This window comes from Cetorhinus maximus, chromosome 27 (assembly GCF_964194155.1).
Source record: "Cetorhinus maximus chromosome 27, sCetMax3.hap1.1, whole genome shotgun sequence".
Lineage (NCBI taxonomy): Eukaryota > Metazoa > Chordata > Chondrichthyes > Lamniformes > Cetorhinidae > Cetorhinus > Cetorhinus maximus.
Window position 1 is genome coordinate 3,104,266 of NC_135905.1, and position 18,826 is coordinate 3,123,091.

General features: G+C 47.0%; 1 protein-coding gene across 1 annotated transcript in view; it reads right to left on the reverse strand.

Moving 5' to 3' along the window:
• The window catches only part of LOC144668481 (tolloid-like protein 2), a 177,359-nt gene that overhangs the window by 115,745 nt on the left and 42,788 nt on the right, over nt 1-18,826 (reverse strand). The window contains exons 5-7 of the mRNA XM_078530514.1: nt 11,942-12,059; nt 8,301-8,479; nt 2,823-2,928 (exon numbers count right to left, since the gene is read on the reverse strand). Of these exons, the coding sequence (XP_078386640.1) occupies nt 2,823-2,928; nt 8,301-8,479; nt 11,942-12,059 (403 nt within the window). The remainder of the gene's footprint in view (nt 1-2,822; nt 2,929-8,300; nt 8,480-11,941; nt 12,060-18,826) is intronic.

The window sequence follows — 18,826 nt, forward strand, 5'->3', positions numbered from 1 at the left end:
GAGGGGCCGAATGGCCTACTCCTGCTCCTATTTCTTATGTTCTTATGTAAAGGGTGCAGCAGGTGACGATGATGCGTGACACCCTCTGCGGACTGTATTGCAGGGCTGCACCAGACCGGTCCAGACACCGGAACCTCATCCCGATGGTTTGCTCCACTAAGTTGCGAGTTGCAGCATGAGCCTCGTTATACCTTCACTCTGCTGCAGTCTGAGGCCGCCACACGGGTGTCACCAGCCACAGCCTCCGTGGGTTGCCCTTGTCCCCAAGGAGCCAACGCTGCAGCCTCTGTGGACCCTGGAAGACATCAGAGATCTGTCACCCGCTGAGAATGCACACTCCCTGGAAACCGTGCACAGACCTTAAGGATGCATTAGTGGTGGTCACACACCAGCTGCACATTCAGCGAATGGAACCCTTTGCGGTTGATGTAGTTCACCGTGTGTCGCGATGGAGATCTGAGCGCCACATGAGTGCAGTCGATGTCACCCTCCATCTGTGGGAAACCCGAGATTTGGGCAAATCCAATTGCTCTTACATCCCGGCTCTCTTGGTCCCGGGTGAAATGCATAAAGTTGTGTTCCCTCACGAAGATGGTATCCGTGACCTCATGGGTGCATTTGTGGGTGGAGGCTTGTGATACCCCACAGGGGTCACCTGTGGAGCCCTGGAAGGAGCCACTGGTGTAAAAATCGAGCACCGCTGTCACTTTCACAGCCACTGGCAGTGGATGCCCTCCATGTCCCCGTGGCACCAAATCCTGCAGCAGGTGGTGGATGTTACTGACCAGTTCCCTGGACATGCGCAGTCTTCAGCGACACTGGTTCTTGGTCATCTGCAGGAATGAAAGGCGGTGTCTGTAGACCCTGGGTCTAGCTCGGCGCTGACCAGTGACTGTGGCTGTTCGACAGCGTGTGTGGAAGCCGCAGCCATGAGGCACACAGCTAGTTCGCCAGGCTCCCATGGTCCTGATGTTCTCCTCCTGCAGGATGAAAGAGAGAGACGCGTGGGTTAGCAAGGGGTGTACTAGGAACCTCTTTTTGTTAAGTCTGAAGACCCTGTAACACATCCCGGAGAGTGCTGGCCACCACTTGGATATCCAGGGTTTAGTGCGCTGCATGGCTGCCCGAAACCCCACTCACCTCCGCCCCTCTCCACCTGACCGATTGGCAGCAGCTTTGCCCATTGGACTGCAGGCTGTGCTCTCAGCTCAGGTACAGGCATTCTCCTAACCCGCACTGCAAGGCTGCCCTGTTAGCTTGAACCATGGGGGAGACTGGCCCAAACCGGGATGCTGACATTGCACAGGGGCTGTGAGTGTCTCCACCAGTGACTGCTCCATGGGCAGTTTTAGCAAGGAGATTGTACAACGTACCCAGTCGTCCAACTGTTCTGCAGGCCACTAAAACACTCATTAGTTTGCAGTCTGTGCCCGAGGGGTGAAAAGCTCTGGAGCATTTGGTGGCACTTTGATGCCTCTGTGTTGCTGACTGGGCAGATAAGCTAGAGGCCCGACTCCAGTCATGTTAATGTGGCTGCGTCTGAACTGTCTCAGCTCCAGATGAATGGTCACTTTATACAAGGTGTCTCGAATGTGTGGCCGCTTCCCTCTCCCACACCCCCCACGTGCTGCAGGGCAGCCCTCATCACCCCAACTCACCTCAACCGCAGGGCAGCCCTTGCCCGGGCTCCACACTGCCAGCCAGCTGGGAGAAAGCGACTTGCCTGTGCCCTCGCCTGACCTCGCTGCCCCTCAACCTTGAGGTCCAACAGGTGACCCTCACCAGCACTGCGCAACGTTTACTGTGCACTCACCTCCGAGTTCCCCTCGAGGGTGCAGCTCACCAGGTGCAGGCCTTATAAATGCTGCTGGGAAACTGCCGCTGATGTGCTGGGATGTTCCAGCGGGGGGGGAATGATCCTGGTGCTAATAACGATAGTTATGCAGATGTATTACACTGAAGTTCCTCATGTCTGACAGCGGGAAATGCAGCCGCTGACAGGCTGAGCAGACGATCACAAACTGGGTTCACAATGTCATGAAACCGATTTTTGGCCTTTTCGCCATTTTGTCCGCTCACACCACCGAACACGCCCAACACCAGCGAGCAGGGAAAATCCCGCCCTGGGTCACTGAATAGATTCAAGGCTGAGTGAGATGGAATTTTGATCTATAAGGGAGTCGAGGATCATGGGGGTGCAGACAGGAAAATGGAGTTAAGACCAGAATCAGATTGGCCACGATCTAATTGAATGACAGAGCAGGCTCAAGGGGCCAAATGGCCAACTCCTGATCATATTCCTTATAATCTATACACAGCAGTGTGAGATCCCATAGGCAGTAATGAGCAGGCTGATGTCAGTGTTTGTCTGTTTTTGGTGATGTTGGTCAAGACACAGGAGGAACACCCTGTTCGTCCTTCAGCAGTGCCTCAGGATACTTTACACCCAGCTGGACGGACAGAGGAGGCAAAAGAAGCCCCAGTTTCATCCCACATCAGAAGGATATTGACCTGGAATATTGGGCACTTGAAATATCAGCCTCAATTGGACACTCAAAATCCCTTGGGAAGGCTATCTCCTCAGCTCCCATCCCAAGTTTTCTTTCATGGGATTCCAACCCAAAATTTCAATCCCATCCCAACAGGCTGAGGCTTCCAAAGAACCAGAAAAACTGGGAATCAGACCAGAGGAGAGAGGAACATGCAAAAGAGACTCAGTAACGGTGACACTCCCAGTTTGGTAGCACTGGTAATTCCATGAGCGCTTGTTACCATGTACAGAAAGTGTGAAGAACAAAATCGACGTAACCTTGAAGTCCAACCTGGAGAAGGTGTTCCGAGCATAATGCATAATGCTGTCAAAATCATATGTCTCTCCCAAGGAATTCACTTCTGCAGGCTCCATCTTCAGGAAGTTATACTCCTGCCCTGTGGCACAAGAAGAATCAGCATTACTATGCAACCGGGGAAGGCATCGCTGAGAACTGCTCTCACAGCTTTTGAAGAAGTCTAAGTTTAAGGCCTTGGCTATTGAGTCTCACTTTCCACAACCAACAGTGGCACAGCAGATATCTGATTGGCCAGCAGTTTGATAATGTTGGTCATTGTCCATGAGGAACAAATGAGCAAGCACTTCATTCAACTGTCCTAACCAATCTAAACTGACAAGTAACAGGAGTTGACCAATCAAATGTTGAGATAATTTTGGGAAGCAGCCATTTTGCAATTTCACCAAATTTGACAATTTATCAGTGCAAGTAATGGGACAAATTCATTAAAAATGTAATAATTGAGAGTAAGGCATTAATTCTTACTCATGGTGTGGTTTGTACAGTGTGGTAAATCCATGGAGCACATGTCCTCAGGCAGACCAGCCTACTCCTTTCTTGAAGCCTGAGATTTAGACTTTCAATAACTGCGTTTGGATTTCATTCCTACCAATTAACTGTAACACACATCCATCACCACAAGCCCCACCTTCTCCATTTCAACAACATCCATCCCTCGCCTTCACTCTTAGTTTACTGACCAGATTCAGCCCAACCCAAACCATTCCCCGACTCCCTGCGCTGATCTGGTTTGACCCGGCTGGTTAATGTACTGATTCCTTCAGCAGTCCATTCTCAGAAATCTGTCCAAGTCCTTCTGCCGCTTCATGCACAGTGCACAGCAAGAGCCCGTGAGAATTTGGCAGGCGGGAAAAGGAGTGGGGTTTGGAGAAACTGAGCTCCAATGTGGTTCCTCCACGTACATCCCAATCTGTGCTCAATCCCCCCTCCCCTCCCCTTCCCCCCACCCCGGTTCTGAGACTTTCCCTATTGGAAGAAGAGAGCACACAAGTGAGACATGGAGAGACAGAATGGCACAGAAGGAAAAGACGACAGGAATAGAGGGCTAGGAGGAAGAGGCAGGCAAAAGGGAAGGAGAGATTGACAAACCAATGCAGCATGATGAGAAGAGAGAATTTTGTGTTCCAAGTTAAGAGATTTTTAGTAGGATGTGGCCCAAAAGGTTTTTGAGAATCCACTAGATTTTATAGATACTTCATGTTTCGTGCGTTTGAGAGACACAAACAGAGGCAAAGGTTGCTTCAAGATGCATTGGACACTTTCATCAAACTCACTCCGCTCTGGGCTGTTCCTGTCTGAAATAAACTTCATTGTCCCCTCAGCTCTGACTCCTGGGAATACTCAATGTTTCTGTTTCTCACTGAGATTGGTGGCTCCATATTCAGCAGCAGGTGCCCTGGCTGCAACCGCACTCCACTCTTCAAAGCCCGGCTGCTTCCAGTCTCCATCCCTCTCCCTCAGCGACCCCTCAGTAATCTCCCAACCACCCAGCTGACTGACCATTTCCCACCAATGATCCCCATTTACATCCCAGGACCCCCATTTCCATTTTAAAGGGGCCGACCGAAATCAGTCAAGTGTTTTGGACACCTGGGGAGAGGCCCCTTTCAAAATGGCACTGGCGGGAGGCAACCTGACCTGATGGGGTGAGGAGCCAACTGGAAAGTGGAAACTGTTGGTGACCTTGTACTGGGAATGGGGATGGAGCTATCACACTATAGGGCCATTCGGTAACCTACTCTGGGGCTGGGTTAAGACCATAATACTATCAGCCCATTCTGTGACCCACATTGCTGACTAGTGAGGCTTTGTGCTTGGAATCACAGAATTACAGAATTGTTACAGCAAAGAGGGAGGCCATTCAGCCCATCGTGTCTGCACCAGCTCTCCAAATGAGCAATGCACCTAATGCCACATCCCCTTCTCCATGTAACCCTGCACATTCTTCCTTTCAGATAACAGTCTAATTCCCTTTTGAAAGCCTCGACTGAACCTGCATCCACCACACTCTCAATCAGAGCAATCCAGATCCTAACCACTGGCTGCGTGAAAAAGGATTTCCTCATCTCACTTTTGCTTCTTTAGCAAATTACCTAGATCCGTGCCCTCTCGTTCTCAATCCTTTCATGAGTGGGAACAGTTTCTCCTTATCTATTCTGTCCAAGCCCCTCACGATTTTGAATAACTCTATCAAATCTTCTTATCTCTAAAGAAAATAGTCCCAACTTCTCCAATCTTACATCATAACCAAAGGTCCTCATCCCTGGAACCATTCTCATAAATCTTTCCACACTCTCCCCAGCGCCTTTACATCCTTCCTACAGTGCGGTGCCCAGAACTGTACACAATACTCTAGCTAAGGCTGAACGAGTGTTCTATGTACGTTATCCAAGGGCAGATTACAACATTACCACTCAAATCTCAATAACAGTTGAGCCGTGGAAAGGGCGAAGGTCTTCCAACTAAGCCTAGACTTGTGCTCATCCAACATCCACACATGATTCCTCTCCAGTAGCAACTGAATGTGAATCAAGAGCAGAAACCCTGGCCCATTTTACCATTCCCTCTGTGACAGTGAGGCTGATCATTGAATCTCACGGTCACCCACCACCGAGATTAACTCATAAAATAAAAGCAAAAAACTGCAGATGCTGGAAATCCAAAACAAAAACAAAAATACCTGGAAAAACTCAGCAGGTCTGGCAGCATCTGCGGAGAAGAGCAAAGTTAACGTTTCGAGTCCGAATGATCCTTCAACAGAATTAAGTAAAAATTTACTTAGTTCTGTTGAAGGGTCATTCGGAATTGAAACGTTAACTGTGTTCCACTCCGCCGATGCTGCCAGACCTGCTGAGTTTTTCCAGGTATTTTTGTTTTTGTTTTTGACTGAGATTAACTCATTTGGCCTGGAAGAATTTTGGACTTTTCAATATGAACTTTAGCACCTGATTATGAGGGAGACACCATCCTGACTTGGAACTATTATCGCCGTTCCTTCACTGTCCCTGGATCATAATCCTGGAACCCCCTTGCTAACAGCACTGTGGGTGTACCTACACCACTGGGGTTGCAGCCGTTCAAGGAGGCAGCTCACCACCACCTTCTCAAGGGGCAATTAGGGATGGGCAACAAATGCTGGCCCAGCCAGTGATGCCCACATCCCATGAAAGAATAAATTTAAAAAACTAGAAGAATGGAATTGAAACCCGAGATGTGGATGTTATGGTGTCCACACTCGGACAAGGCCTGTGGATCGAGAACTCCCAGGATGACACTCAACAGGGAGCCATGAGATGAAAACAGGAATGAACTTGGTAAAAGAGCAGAATTTGGCAAACAAGTGAAAGAATATAGAACTGGAAAGCGTGACTCAAATCAGAGTGCATGCTGGGCTATTTCTAAAGTTGGAAATGTATCATGGGTATTATCCTTTATTCAGTCCTGCCGGAGAGAGAGAATGTTGCTACTAATCACTGTTATCAAAACCAGCCGCACTTTCGAAGGGCAGATTTCGATATGAGGAACCGGAACAAAGACCGGTGTCTCCATAAGTCATGAGAGAGAGAGAGAGCTGGAGATAATTCAGGTAGCCACAGGCCTAACATCAGTGGTAGGGCAGCATGAATTGTCATGTGGAAGACATTGTTTAACAAATGACTGTCCACATGGATTTCTTAAAGGCAAACTATGTCTGTCAAACTTGATTGATCTCAAGTAAAGAAGTGTAAGGGCTGAGGAGGGTAATGCAGTTGATGCTGTGTATATGGCAGGAGGTGTTTAGAGATTTTAAAATTCTGATTCTTGTTTTCAAATCACTCCATGGCTTTTGCCCCTCCCTATCATTGTAACCTCTGCCTTCGACAACTTGTGATGCCTTTAACATAATAAAACATACCAAGGCGCTTTACAGGAACATTAGAAATTAATAAAGTGTGACACTGAGCAACATGAGGTGATATGAGGTCAGATGACCAAAAGCTTGCTTCGTCATTTATATAAACAACATAGATGACTATGTGGGGGTTAGGATTATTAAGTTGCGGATGACACAAAGATTGGCCGGGTGGTTAACAGTGAGGTTAAGTGTCTTGGGCTACAGGAAGATATAGACGGGATGGTCAAAGTGGCAGATGGAATTTAACCCTGAAAAGTGTGAGGTGATACACTTTGGAAGGAGTAATTTGACAAGGAAGTATTCAATGAACGGCATGACACTAGGAAGTTCTGAGGAACAAAGGGGCCTTGGCGTGTGTGTCCATAAATCTCTGAAGGCAGAGGGGCATGTTAGTGGGGTGGTGAAAAAGGCATATGGGACACTTGCCTTTATCAATCAAGGCATAGATTACAAAAGTAGGGAGGTCATGTTGGAGTTGTACAGAACCTTGGTGAGGCCACAGCTGGAGTACTGTGTGCAGTTCTGGTCGCCACATTATTGGAAGGATGTGATTGCACTGGAGGGGGTGCAGAGGAGATTCACCAGGATGTTGCCTGGGATGAAACATTTAAGTTATGAAGAGAGGTTGAATAGACTTGGGTTGTTTTCGTTGGAGCAGAGAAGACTGAGGGGCGACCTGATCAAGGTGTACAAGATTATGAGGGGCATGGACAGGGTGGATAGGGAGCAGCTGTTCCTCTTAGTTGAAGGGTCAGTCATGAGGGGACACAAGTTCAAGGTGAGGGGCAGGAGGTTTAGGGGGGATGTGAGGAATAATGTTTTGACCCAAAATGGAATGCGCTGCCTGGGAGGGTGGTGGAGGCGGGTTGCCTCACATCCTTTAAAAAGTACCTGGATGAGCACTTGGCACGTCATAACATTCAAGGCTATGGGCCAAGTGCTGGTAAATGGGATTAGGTAGGTAGGTCAGGTGTTTCTCACGTGTCGGTGCAGACTTGATGGGCCGAAGGGCCTCTTCTGCACAGTGTGATTCTGTGATTCTGTGAGAGAGGTAGGTTTTAAGGAGTGTTTTAAAGAGGAAAGTGAGGTAGAGAGGTGGAGAGGTGTAGGGAGGGAATTCCAGAGCTTAGGGCCCGGGCAGCCAATGGTGGCCTCACAACCAGCCCCTACAACCCTCCAAAGTTTCTACATTTCCCCAACTCTGGCATCTTGAGCACCCACAGTTTTAATAGTTTTGCCATTGGCGGCCATGCCTTCAGCTGCCAAGGCCCTAACTCTGGAAATCTCTCCACCTCTCGGCCTCTCTCCTCCTTTAAAATGCCCCTTAAAACCTACCTCTTTGACCAAGCTTTTGTTCATCTGTCCTAATGGTCTCCTTTTGTAGTTCAGTTAAGTTGTCATTGCATTTGCCAGCGCTCCTGTTGAAGCAGCTTGAGATGTGCTCCCTCCGGGGGCTCTGTGTGGATGTTTTTCCCCCTCCTCCCCCAGATGTGCTTGCCCCTGCTCTCTACACTGACGGCCCTGCACACAGTCTTCAGGAGGATGAGACACGTTACCTGGCTGTATGTTTTCTCTGATGATGCTGACGTGGGCGTCTCTGTCCGGCCGGGTGTGTTCGTGCCAGAACCCGATCACATGTCCCAACTCGTGAACGACAATTCCAAACTTATCACAGTTTTTGCCGATGGAAATGGCCTGGGGTCCACCTCCTCGACGGCCAACGTATGAGCAGCACCTGGAGACCAGTAAGAATACAGCGTCAGTCAGCTTGTGAAACAAGCTCAACACTACACACTGTGTCTCTGTGTCCCTCCCTCCTCCTGAAAGTAAGAGCCCGACCTGCACTGAAATAGTGATTTTCACAACCTCAGGATGTCCCAAGGTGCTTTGTACCTTCTGAAATGTGGTTACTGTTGTAATGTAGGAAACGTGACAGCCAATTTACACACAGAAAGCTCCCACAGACAGCACATGAGGTAAATGGCCATATAATCTGGGAGGAATGTGGCCCAGGGCAACAGTGAGACTCCCTGCTCTTAGACGGCTGTCATGGGAATTTTCAAGCTACCCAAGCAGAAAAGCAAAAAAAGATGACTTTGCATTTATATAGTGCCTTTCACAACCGCCGGCCACCATTACAACCAATGAAATAGTTGCAAGCGTAATCACTGCTATACTGTCGGAAACCGGGTGGTACATTTGCAAACTCCCACAAACTGCAATAGGATAGTGAGCAGATGATCTGTCTTTGTGATGTTGATTAAGGGGTAAATATTGGCCAGGGCACCAGGATAACTCTCCTGCTCTTCAAAATAATGCCATGGGATCTTTTATGTCCACCTGAGAGGACAAATGGAGCCTTGGTTTAACATTTCTTCCCATGAGATGGCATCTTGAACAGTGCAGCACTCCCTCAGGGCTTTGCTGATGTGTCAGCCTAGTTCACATCCTTCAAGTGCTGGCATTGCAGAGTGGAGTTACTAACAGGACCGAGATAATGCTTTAAAAACTGGACAACCAAGCAGATGAAGCAAGGTGTCTCCGTGTACAAAGGAGTCCCTGCCAAGGTATCCTTGAATCCTGGGAGTTTTCCTGAAGTATTTTTTTTATTGAATTCAAGGGATTTGGGCATCACTGGCACAGCAAGTATTTAATTTCTTTTCCCAAGAATATACTTCATTCATAAAAATATGTAAACTTATATTCCATAACTGTTCAAATTGGACATTGAGCAATCCTGTTCAGGTGCTTTCCATAAAGTGTGTGTCACTCTGCAGTGCCTCAATATAACTGTAATTACACCTGATGTTTAATTACGGGTAATATAGCCCGAGAGGGTTTTACACCGTTTCCAGCCCCTTGGTGTAATACGGCAGGTTGAGGTTTGACAGCTGCCTTTCCCCATTTCACCAGCTGCCCCGAGCTTTAGTGTGTCCCTCAGCACGTGGTCCTGGACCTTGGGATGTACCAGTCTGCAACACTCGGTCACAGAGAGCTCTTTGCACTGGAAGACCAACAAGTTCAGATTGTCCAAAACTTCCAAGGATTGTCTTTCACTGAGTTGATGACCCTCCAGCAGCAGTTGATGTTTGTCTTGGTGTGTGTCCCTGGGAATAGCCCGTAGAGCACAGGGTCCCCCGTCACAGAGCTGCTCGGGATGGGCCTCAACAAAAGCCACTGCATCTCTTTCCAAACCTGCTTTTTAAAAAAATTCATTTGCGGGATGTGGGCATCGCTGGCTGGGCCAGCATTTATTGCCCATCCCTAGTTGCCCTTGAGAAGGTGGTGGTGAGCAGCCTTCTTGAACCGCTGCAGTCCACGTGGTGTAGGTACACCCACAGTGCTGTTAGGGAGGGAGTTCCAGGATTTTGACCCAGTGACAGTGAAGGAACGGCCGATATATTTCCAAGTCAGGATAGTGAGTGGCTTGGAGGGGAACTTCCAGGTGGTGGTGTTCCCATGTGTCTGCTGCCCTCGTCCTTCTAGGTGGTGGTTGTCGTGGGTTTGTAAAATGGTGTCTAAGGACCTTTGGTGAATTCCTGCAGTGCATCTTGTAGATGGTACACACTGCTGCTACTGTGCGTCGGTGGTGGAGGGAGTGAATGTTTGTGGATGTGATGCCAATCAAGTGGGCTGCTTTGTCCTGGATGGTGTCAAGTTTCTTGAGTAGGAGCTGCACTCATCCAGGCAAGTGGAGAGTATTCTATCACACTCCTGACTTGTGCCTTGTAGATGGTGGACAGGCTTTGGGGAGTCAGGAGGTGAGTTACTCACCGCAGGATTCCTAGCATCTGACCTGCTCTTGTAGTCACAGTATTTATATGGCTCGTCCAATTCAGTTTCTGGTCAATGGTAACCCCCAGGATGTTGATAGTGGAAGATTCAGTGATGATAATGCCATTGAACATCAAGGGGCGATGGTTGGATTCTCTCTTGTTGGAGATGGTCATTGCCTGGCACTTAGCACAAATGTTACTTGCCACTTGTCAGCCCAAGCCTGGATATTGTCCACGTCTTGCTGTATTTGCACATGGACTGCTTCAGTATCTGAGGAGTCGCGAATGGTGCTGAACATTGGGAATCATCAGCGAACATCCCCACTTCTGACTTTATGATGGAAGGAAGGTCATTGATGAAGCAGCTGAAGATGGTTGGGCCAAGGACACTACTCTGAGGAACTCCTGCAGTGATGTCCTGGAGCTGAGATGATTGACCTCCAACAACCACAACCATCTTCCTTTGTGCTAGGTATGACTCCAACCAGTGGAGAGTTTTCTCCCTGATTCCCATTGACTCCAGTTTTTCTAGGGCTCCTTGATACCACATTCGGTCAAATGCTGCCTTGATGTCAAGGGCAGTCACTCTCACCTCACCTCACCTCGGGAGTTCAGCTCTTTTGTCCATGTTTGAACCAAGGCTTTACAAAGGCACATTCCAGAGGGAGGTGAACAACAGGTGCCTTGAGGGCAGTATGCAACGGGGTGAGAGTCTGAGCATGCAGGAAGGATCTGACAGTGAGCACCCATCTCACCACCAGCCAAGGTATGTCTTGGTTTGAAAATTCTGGCAATGAGGCATTCTGCCAAATGACTTTGACAATCTGCTCAGGGAACCATCTGACAGGATCCACCATCTTCTTTTCCCACAGGGCCTCGAGGACATTATGTGCAGACCACTGCCTGATGGACTTGTGGTCAAAGGTGTTTTGCTCCATAACGTTCTCCACGAGGGACAGGTGGTACCGCACAGTCCAACTGAACGGGGCTTTCTGTGGCCAGACCCATCTTTCTTAATGCTGGGGACAGATAGAAGGCCAGCACTTACTGCCTGATTCCCCTTAACTGAGTGGCTTCCTAGGCTATTTCAGAGGGGAAAACGAGTCCGGAGTCTCATGTAGGCCAGACTGCTTAAGGGAGGCAAATTTCCTTCCCTAAAGAACATTAGTGAATTTTTACAATAACCCGATAGTTATACTGATACTAGCCTTTTAGTAGATTTACCTACTAACTGAATTTAAATTGCTGTGATGGGATTTGAACACATTTCTCCAGAGTAATTGCGTAGTCCGTTAGGATGACTAGTCTAGTAACATTCCCACTATGGTACTGTCCCTCAGCTATGTTGTAACATCTTGAAATATGAAACTTACTGCTCATTAAAATCTGAGTTTCTAATCCTTCAAACCGAATACACTTACCCACATGGCCTATAAGTGAAAACGATGAAACTTTCCTCGTTGGTTCGCTCCACAAATGTCACACAGGTGAACTTCTCCCAGTGCCTCATGGCTTGTTTAAATATGGCTCTCTGGGTTCCTGAACCATTTCAAACAAAATGGTCACTTAGTTGGGGTCACATAAAATCAATGACAATCAGTCCCATTCATCTCCTCAGTGTTAGATAGAGAGCGGTACCTACGATTTATGGTCAGGATGTGCGGGTCCCTGTCTGTTCATGTGGACCATTTACAGGTCCCATTGATACAGGGCTGTGATTGCAGCTCTGTAAACCTACGGCTGCTTGTGCACTGTCCCAGACTCATTCTTATATCATCACTTGTCAACCTATGGATCTCATGTAGATCTCTGCAGCCCAAGTACACATTCCAACATTCACTGGGGCCAGTAGCTGGGAAAACCCAGAAGCTTCATTCAGAAAACTCCCAAAGGAACTGATTGTAACTGGTCAGAGTGTCTGAACTTGCGAATTTGGTGAGTAAAAGGATTTAGTGCAATGAGGGAAGAGAGGAGCAGGTAAGTGATTGGCTGGTGAGTGTTTTGCTCATTTATCTATCAGCAGTAATTGTAAGGTTTTATTAGTAGTAGTAAGGTTTACTAGTTATAGTAAAGTTCATTGAGAGTTGTAGGCTTTATTAATTAAAAATTAATTAAGAAAATAACAATTCGTTAAAACATGATAAAGATGGCAGGGCAGGTGATGTGTTGCAACTGCAGAATGTTGGTATCATGGGTACCAGTGTGGTCCAGAGCAAACACATCTGCCGTGAGCGTCTGCAGCTTGAGGAACTTTGACTCAGAGTCGCTGAGCTGGAGGCTGAGCTGCAGATGCATCAAGGAGAGGGAAAACTACCTGGCAGTAGGCAGTCACATCCCATAGGCTAGGGTCTTCTGATTTGGTCAGTGGTCAAGGTCAGGAGGGTGTGATTGCCAGTGAAACAGGTAAGGGAATCAGGTAGGTAGAAGTGGAGGTGCCTCAGCCCTTGCAATTGTCCAATAGGTTCGAGGTTCTTGTGTCTTGTGGGGACATAAGCAGAGGCTGGGGAGTTGATGAGCGAACTGACTATGGTACCATGGTACAGGAAGCTACTCAAGTGGAGTAGTTAATAGCAATGTAGTGGTAGTAGTGGACAGTACAGTCGGCGGGGTTGAAACAGTTCTCTGCAATCAAGAGCGTGAGTCCAGGCGGCTAATCTGCCTGTCCGGTGCCAGGGTTCGGGACATCTGCTCAAGGCTGGAGAGAAACTTGCAGTGGAAGAGGTGGATCCAGTTGTCGTGGTCCATGTTGGTACCAACGACATAGCTAGGACTAGGAATGAGGTTCTGTGTAGAGATAATGAGCAGCTGGGGGCTAAATGAAAAGCAGAATCTGAAAGGTTCAATCTCTGGATTGTCACCTGAGCCACGAGAAAATTGGCAAAAGGTAAATAAGATTAGAGATAAAGGCGTGGCTCAGAGATTGGTGTGGGAGAAATTGGTTTCGGTTCATGGGGCACTGGCACCAGTAATGGAGAAAGTGTGAGCTGTACCGTTGGGACAGGCTTCATCTGAATCGTGCTGAGACCAGTGTTCTGGTGAATTGTATAACTAGCGCAGTAGAAAGGGCTTTAAACTAAATATTGGGGAGAAGGGATCATGTGAGAGGAGATGTAGTAAATCAAAGGGAGGCAATGAGGTAATAGGGCAGGGTAGTGATTTGGGTAATGATGACCAGAGTATAGCAGGAAGGGATGGAGAGTACAAACTCAAGAGCGCACCAGCCGATAAGGCTGGAGATTTCAAAAATGGTAAAAAGACAGAGTAAAAGGCTCTGTATCTGAATACACGCAGCATTCATAACCAATAGCACAGATGGAAATAAAAATGTATGACCTGACAGCCATCACAGAGACATGGTTGCAGGGTGACCAAGGCTGGGACCTGAATATTGTAGGGTATTTGACCTTTCAAAAAGATAGGGAGCTAGGAAAAGGTGGTGGGGTAGCTCTGTTAATTAGGGATGTCATTAGTGCAGTAGTGAGAGATGACCTTAGCTCAAATGAGCAAGAGCTAGAATCAGTCTGGGTGGACATAAGGAATTGGAAAGGTGAGCGGTCACTTGTGGGAGTAGTTTATAGCCCCTTAACAGTGGTTACACAGTAGGACAAAGAATACAGGAAGAAATAAATGGGGCATGTAAGAAAGGTACTGCAATGATCATGGGTGATTTTAATCTACATATAGATTGGATCAATCAGATTGTCAAAGGTAGCCTGGAAAATTAGTTCATATTCAGGACAATTTCTTAGAGCAGTATATTCTAGAACCAACCAGGGAACAGGCTATCCTAGACCTAGTAGTGTGCAATGAGACAGGATAATCAATAAGCTCATGGTGAAGGGGCCCCCAGGTGATAGTGATCGTAACATGATATAATTTCATGTTCAGTTTGAGGGGGTGAAGTGTGGATCTACGAATAGTGTTTTAAACCAGAATAAAGGCCATTATAAGGAAAGCAGAGCTAGCTAAAGCGAAGAGGGAACTGAGGTTAAAAGGTATGACAGTAGAGATGCAGTGGCAGATTTTTAAGGAGGTATTTAATAACACTCAGAAAAGATTTATCCCAGTGAGAAAGAAAGATTCTTTGAGAAAGATGCATCATCTGTGGCTGAATAAAGAAGTTAAGGGTTGTATCAAATTGAAAGAAACACTTTACACATCTGCAAACATCTGTGGTAGGTCAGGAGCTAGTTAATTGGATAATGGGCTTAAACAGGTTTACAGAAGATTTCAGGGAGAATAAATGCATGCCATCTACAGTACTGCTTTTGTCTTGGGCTGCATTTGAGTGCTTCAGTTGGACTTTGGTGAGTGAGGGAGTTTTAAGGGCTAATTTAATTTAAGGGTTAATTTCTATCTACAGTCTGGTCTTTCTTTAATTAAGCAATTAAGTAAAAGTTGCTCTTTGGGCTGGGAGAAGGTGAGTTTTAGTCCAGCTTTAAAACAGGACTCATTCGGGCTGTTTGCAGCAAGCTAATTGGATACAGTGACTTAAACAGGTTTACAGAAGCTAGATTCAGGGAGCATAAAAGCAGGCCATCTACAGTGCTGCCTTGTCTGCACTGAGTGCTGTCTTGGGCTGCATTTAAGTGCTTCAGTTGGAGTTTGGTCAGTGAGGGAGTTCACTGAAGAGGGAAGGAGATGATTCTTTCATTTTCTACCTTTCCTCAGAAAGAAGAGCAGCGGCCTTGGTAAGTAGGACTTGGTGAGCATTCCTACTGTCCTTAATATTCTCTAAACTAGAGGAAGTTAAAGTAAAGGGAGTAATTTAAAGGTAAATCATGGCAGGGCAGCTCAGACATGTGGAATGCTCCTCCTGTGCAATGTGGGAAGTCAGGGACACTTCCAATGCCCATTGTGACCACCTATGCAAGAAGTATCTCCAGCTGCTGCTACTTGAAATCGGTGTTTCAGATCAGGAGCAGTGACTGGAGTCACTGTGGACCATCTGCAGGGCTAAGATATTCATGGATAGCACATACAGTGAGGTGGACACACCGCAGGTAAAGAGTGCACAGGCAGAATGGGGATGGGTGTCCACCAGACAGAGTAAAGGTAATAGGTGGGTAGTGCAGGAGTCCCCTGGGTCCATCTCTCTCTCTAACAGATTTTCCATTTTGGATATTGCTGGGAGAGATGGTTTCTCAGGGGAATGCAGCAAGAGCCAAGTCCATGGCACCATGAGTGGCTCAGTTACACGGGGGAGGGGAAGAAAAGGAGTGGGAGGGCAATAGTGATAGGGGATTCTATCATAATGGGAACAGATAGACGTTTCTGCATCCGCAGATGTGACACCAGGATGGTATGTTGCCTCCCTAGTGCCAGGGTCAAAGATGTCACTGAGCAGCTACAGGGCATTCTGAAGGGGGAGGGTGAACAGCCAAAGTCCATGGTCCATATCAGTACAAACGACATAGGTAAAAAGAGGGATAAAATCCTGAGAGGGAGCTAGGAAATAAATTAAAAAGCAGGACTTCAAAGGTAATAATCTCAGGATTACTCCCAGTGCCACGTCCTAGCGAGATCAGGAATAGGGGAATAGACCAGGTGAATGTGTGGTTGGAGAGCTGGTGCAGGAGGGAGGGATTTAGATTCCTGAGGCACTGGGACCGATCCTGGGGAAGATGGGATCTGTAGAAGCTGGACGGGTTGCACCCCAGCAGGACTGGGACCAATATCCTCGCGGGGGTATTCACTAGTGCTGTGGGGGAGGGTTTAAACTAGAGTGGCCGGGGGATGGGAATCTGAGCAGGGAGACACAAGAGAGGAAAACAAAGATAGGAATGAAAGACAGAAAAGTAAAAAGCAAAAGTGGAAGGCAGAGGAAACAAGGGATAGCAGCAAATAGGGCCATAGTACAAGAAATGATGTGTAAAAAGACAAGTCTAAAGGCACTGGATATGAATGCGCGGAGGATATGAGGTAGACAAATTAACAGCACAAGTAGATGTAAACTGGTTTGATATAATCGCTATTACAGAGACATGGCTGCAGGGTGACCAAGGCTGGGAACTGAATATCCAAGGGTACTTGATATTTAGGATGGACAAAAAGGAAAAGGAGGTGGGGTTGTTAGTTATGGATGAAATCAGTGCGATAGTGAGAGAGGATATTGGCTCAGAAAATCTAGGTGTAGAATCAGTCTGGGTGGAGCTAAGTAGAAACAAAGTTCTGCAGATTCTGGAACAATCCCAGCAGACTGGAGGGTGGCAAATGTAACCCCATTATTTAAAAAGGGGGAGAGGAGAAAACAGCAAATTACAGGCCAGTTAGCCTAACATCAGTCGTAGGGAAAATACTAGAGTCTATTATAAAGGATGTGATAACAGGACATATAGAAAATATCAACCGGATTAGACAAAGTCAGCATGGATTTATGAAAGGGAAATCACGTTTGACAAACCTACTGGAGTTTTTTTGAGGATGTAACTAGCAGAATAGATAAGGGAGAACCAGTGGATGTGGTGTATTTGGATTTTCAGAAAGCTTTTGATAAAGTCCCACATAAGAGACTAGTGTGTAAAATTAAAGCACATGGGATTGGGGGTAATATATTGGCATGGATTGAGAATTGGTTAGCAGACAGGAAACAGAGAGTAGGAATAAATGGGTCTTTTTTGGAATTGCAGGCGGTGACTAGTGGGGTACCACAGGGATCAGTGCTTGGGCCCCAGCTATTTACAATATATATCAATGATTTGGATGAGGGAACCAAATGTAATATTTCTAAGTTTGCTGACGACACGAAACTTGATGAAATGTGAGTGATGAGGGGGATGTTAAATAGCTTCAAGGTGATTTAGACAAGTTGAGTGAGTGGGCAAAGACATGACAGATGCAGTATAATGTGGATAAGTGTGAAGTTATCCACTTTGGTAGGAAAAACAGAATGGCAGAGTATTATTTAAATGGTGATAGATTGGGAAATGTTGATGTTCAAAGGGACCTGGCTGTCCTTGTCCACCAATCACTGAAAGCAAGCATGCAGGTGCAGCAAGCAGTTAAGAAGGCAAATGGTATGTTGGCCTTCATTGCGAGAGGACTTGAATACAGGAGCAAGGATGTCTTACTGCAGCTGTACAGGGCCTTGGTGAGACCACACCTGGAGCATTGTGTGCAGTTTTGGTCTCCTTACCTAAAAAAGGATATACTTGTCATAGAGGGAGTGCAGCGAAGGTTCACCAGACTGATTTCTGGGATGGCAGGATTGTCGTATGAGGAGAGATTGGTCGACTATGTGAACTTGTCCACTTTGGCAGGAAGAATAGAAAAGCAGCACATTGTTTATATGGGGAGAGATTGCAGAACTCTGAGGTACAGAGGGATCTGGGTGTCCTGGTACATGAATCACTGAAAGTTAGTATGCAGATGCAGCAAGTGATTAGGAAGGCAAATGGAATGATGTCATTTATTGCAAGGGGGATGGGATATAAAAGTAGGGAAGTTTTACTGCAACTGTACAGGGCCTTGGCGAGACCACATCTGGAATACTGTGTACAGTTTTGGTCTCCTTATTTGAAAAAGGATATAATTGTGTTAGAAGCAGTTCAGAGATGGTTCACTCAACTGATTCCTGGGATGAAGAGCTTATGAAGAAAGGTTGAACAGGTTGGGCCTGTACTCATTGGAGTTTAGAAAAATGAGAGGTGATCTTATTGAAACATATAAGATCCTGAGAGGACAGGGTGGATAGTGGGAGGGTGTTTCCGCTTGTGGGGGAGACTAGAACTCGGGGACACAGTTTAAGACTAAGAGGTCTCCCTTTTAAAACTGAGATGAGGAGATATTTTCCTCTCAGGGGATCATTAGTCTGTGGAATTCTCTTTCCCTGAGAGCAGAGAAGGCTGGATCATTGAATTTATTCAAGGCTGAGTTAGATAGATTTTTAATAGACAAGGGAGTCAAGGGTTATGGGGGATGGGGAGTAAGATGGAGCTGAGACCACAACCAGATCAGCCATGATCTTATTGAATGGTGGAGCAGGCTCGAGGGGCTAAATGGCCTCTATCCTGCTCCTTCGTCCTGTGTTCCTATGGACTGCTGCAGGATATGGAAAAGGTCACATTGTACATCAGGAGCAGGCTGAGTTTGAGCATGAGACAGATTGATGAGTCAGAATGAAGCTCCCTCTACACTGTCCCCATCAAACACTCCCAGGACAGGTACAGGATAGGGTTAGATACAGAGTAAAGCTCCCTCTACACTGTCCCCATCAAACACTCCCAGGGCAGGTACAGCACGGGGTTAGATACAGAGTAAATCTCCGTCTACACTGTCCCCATCAAACACTCCCAGGACAGGTACAG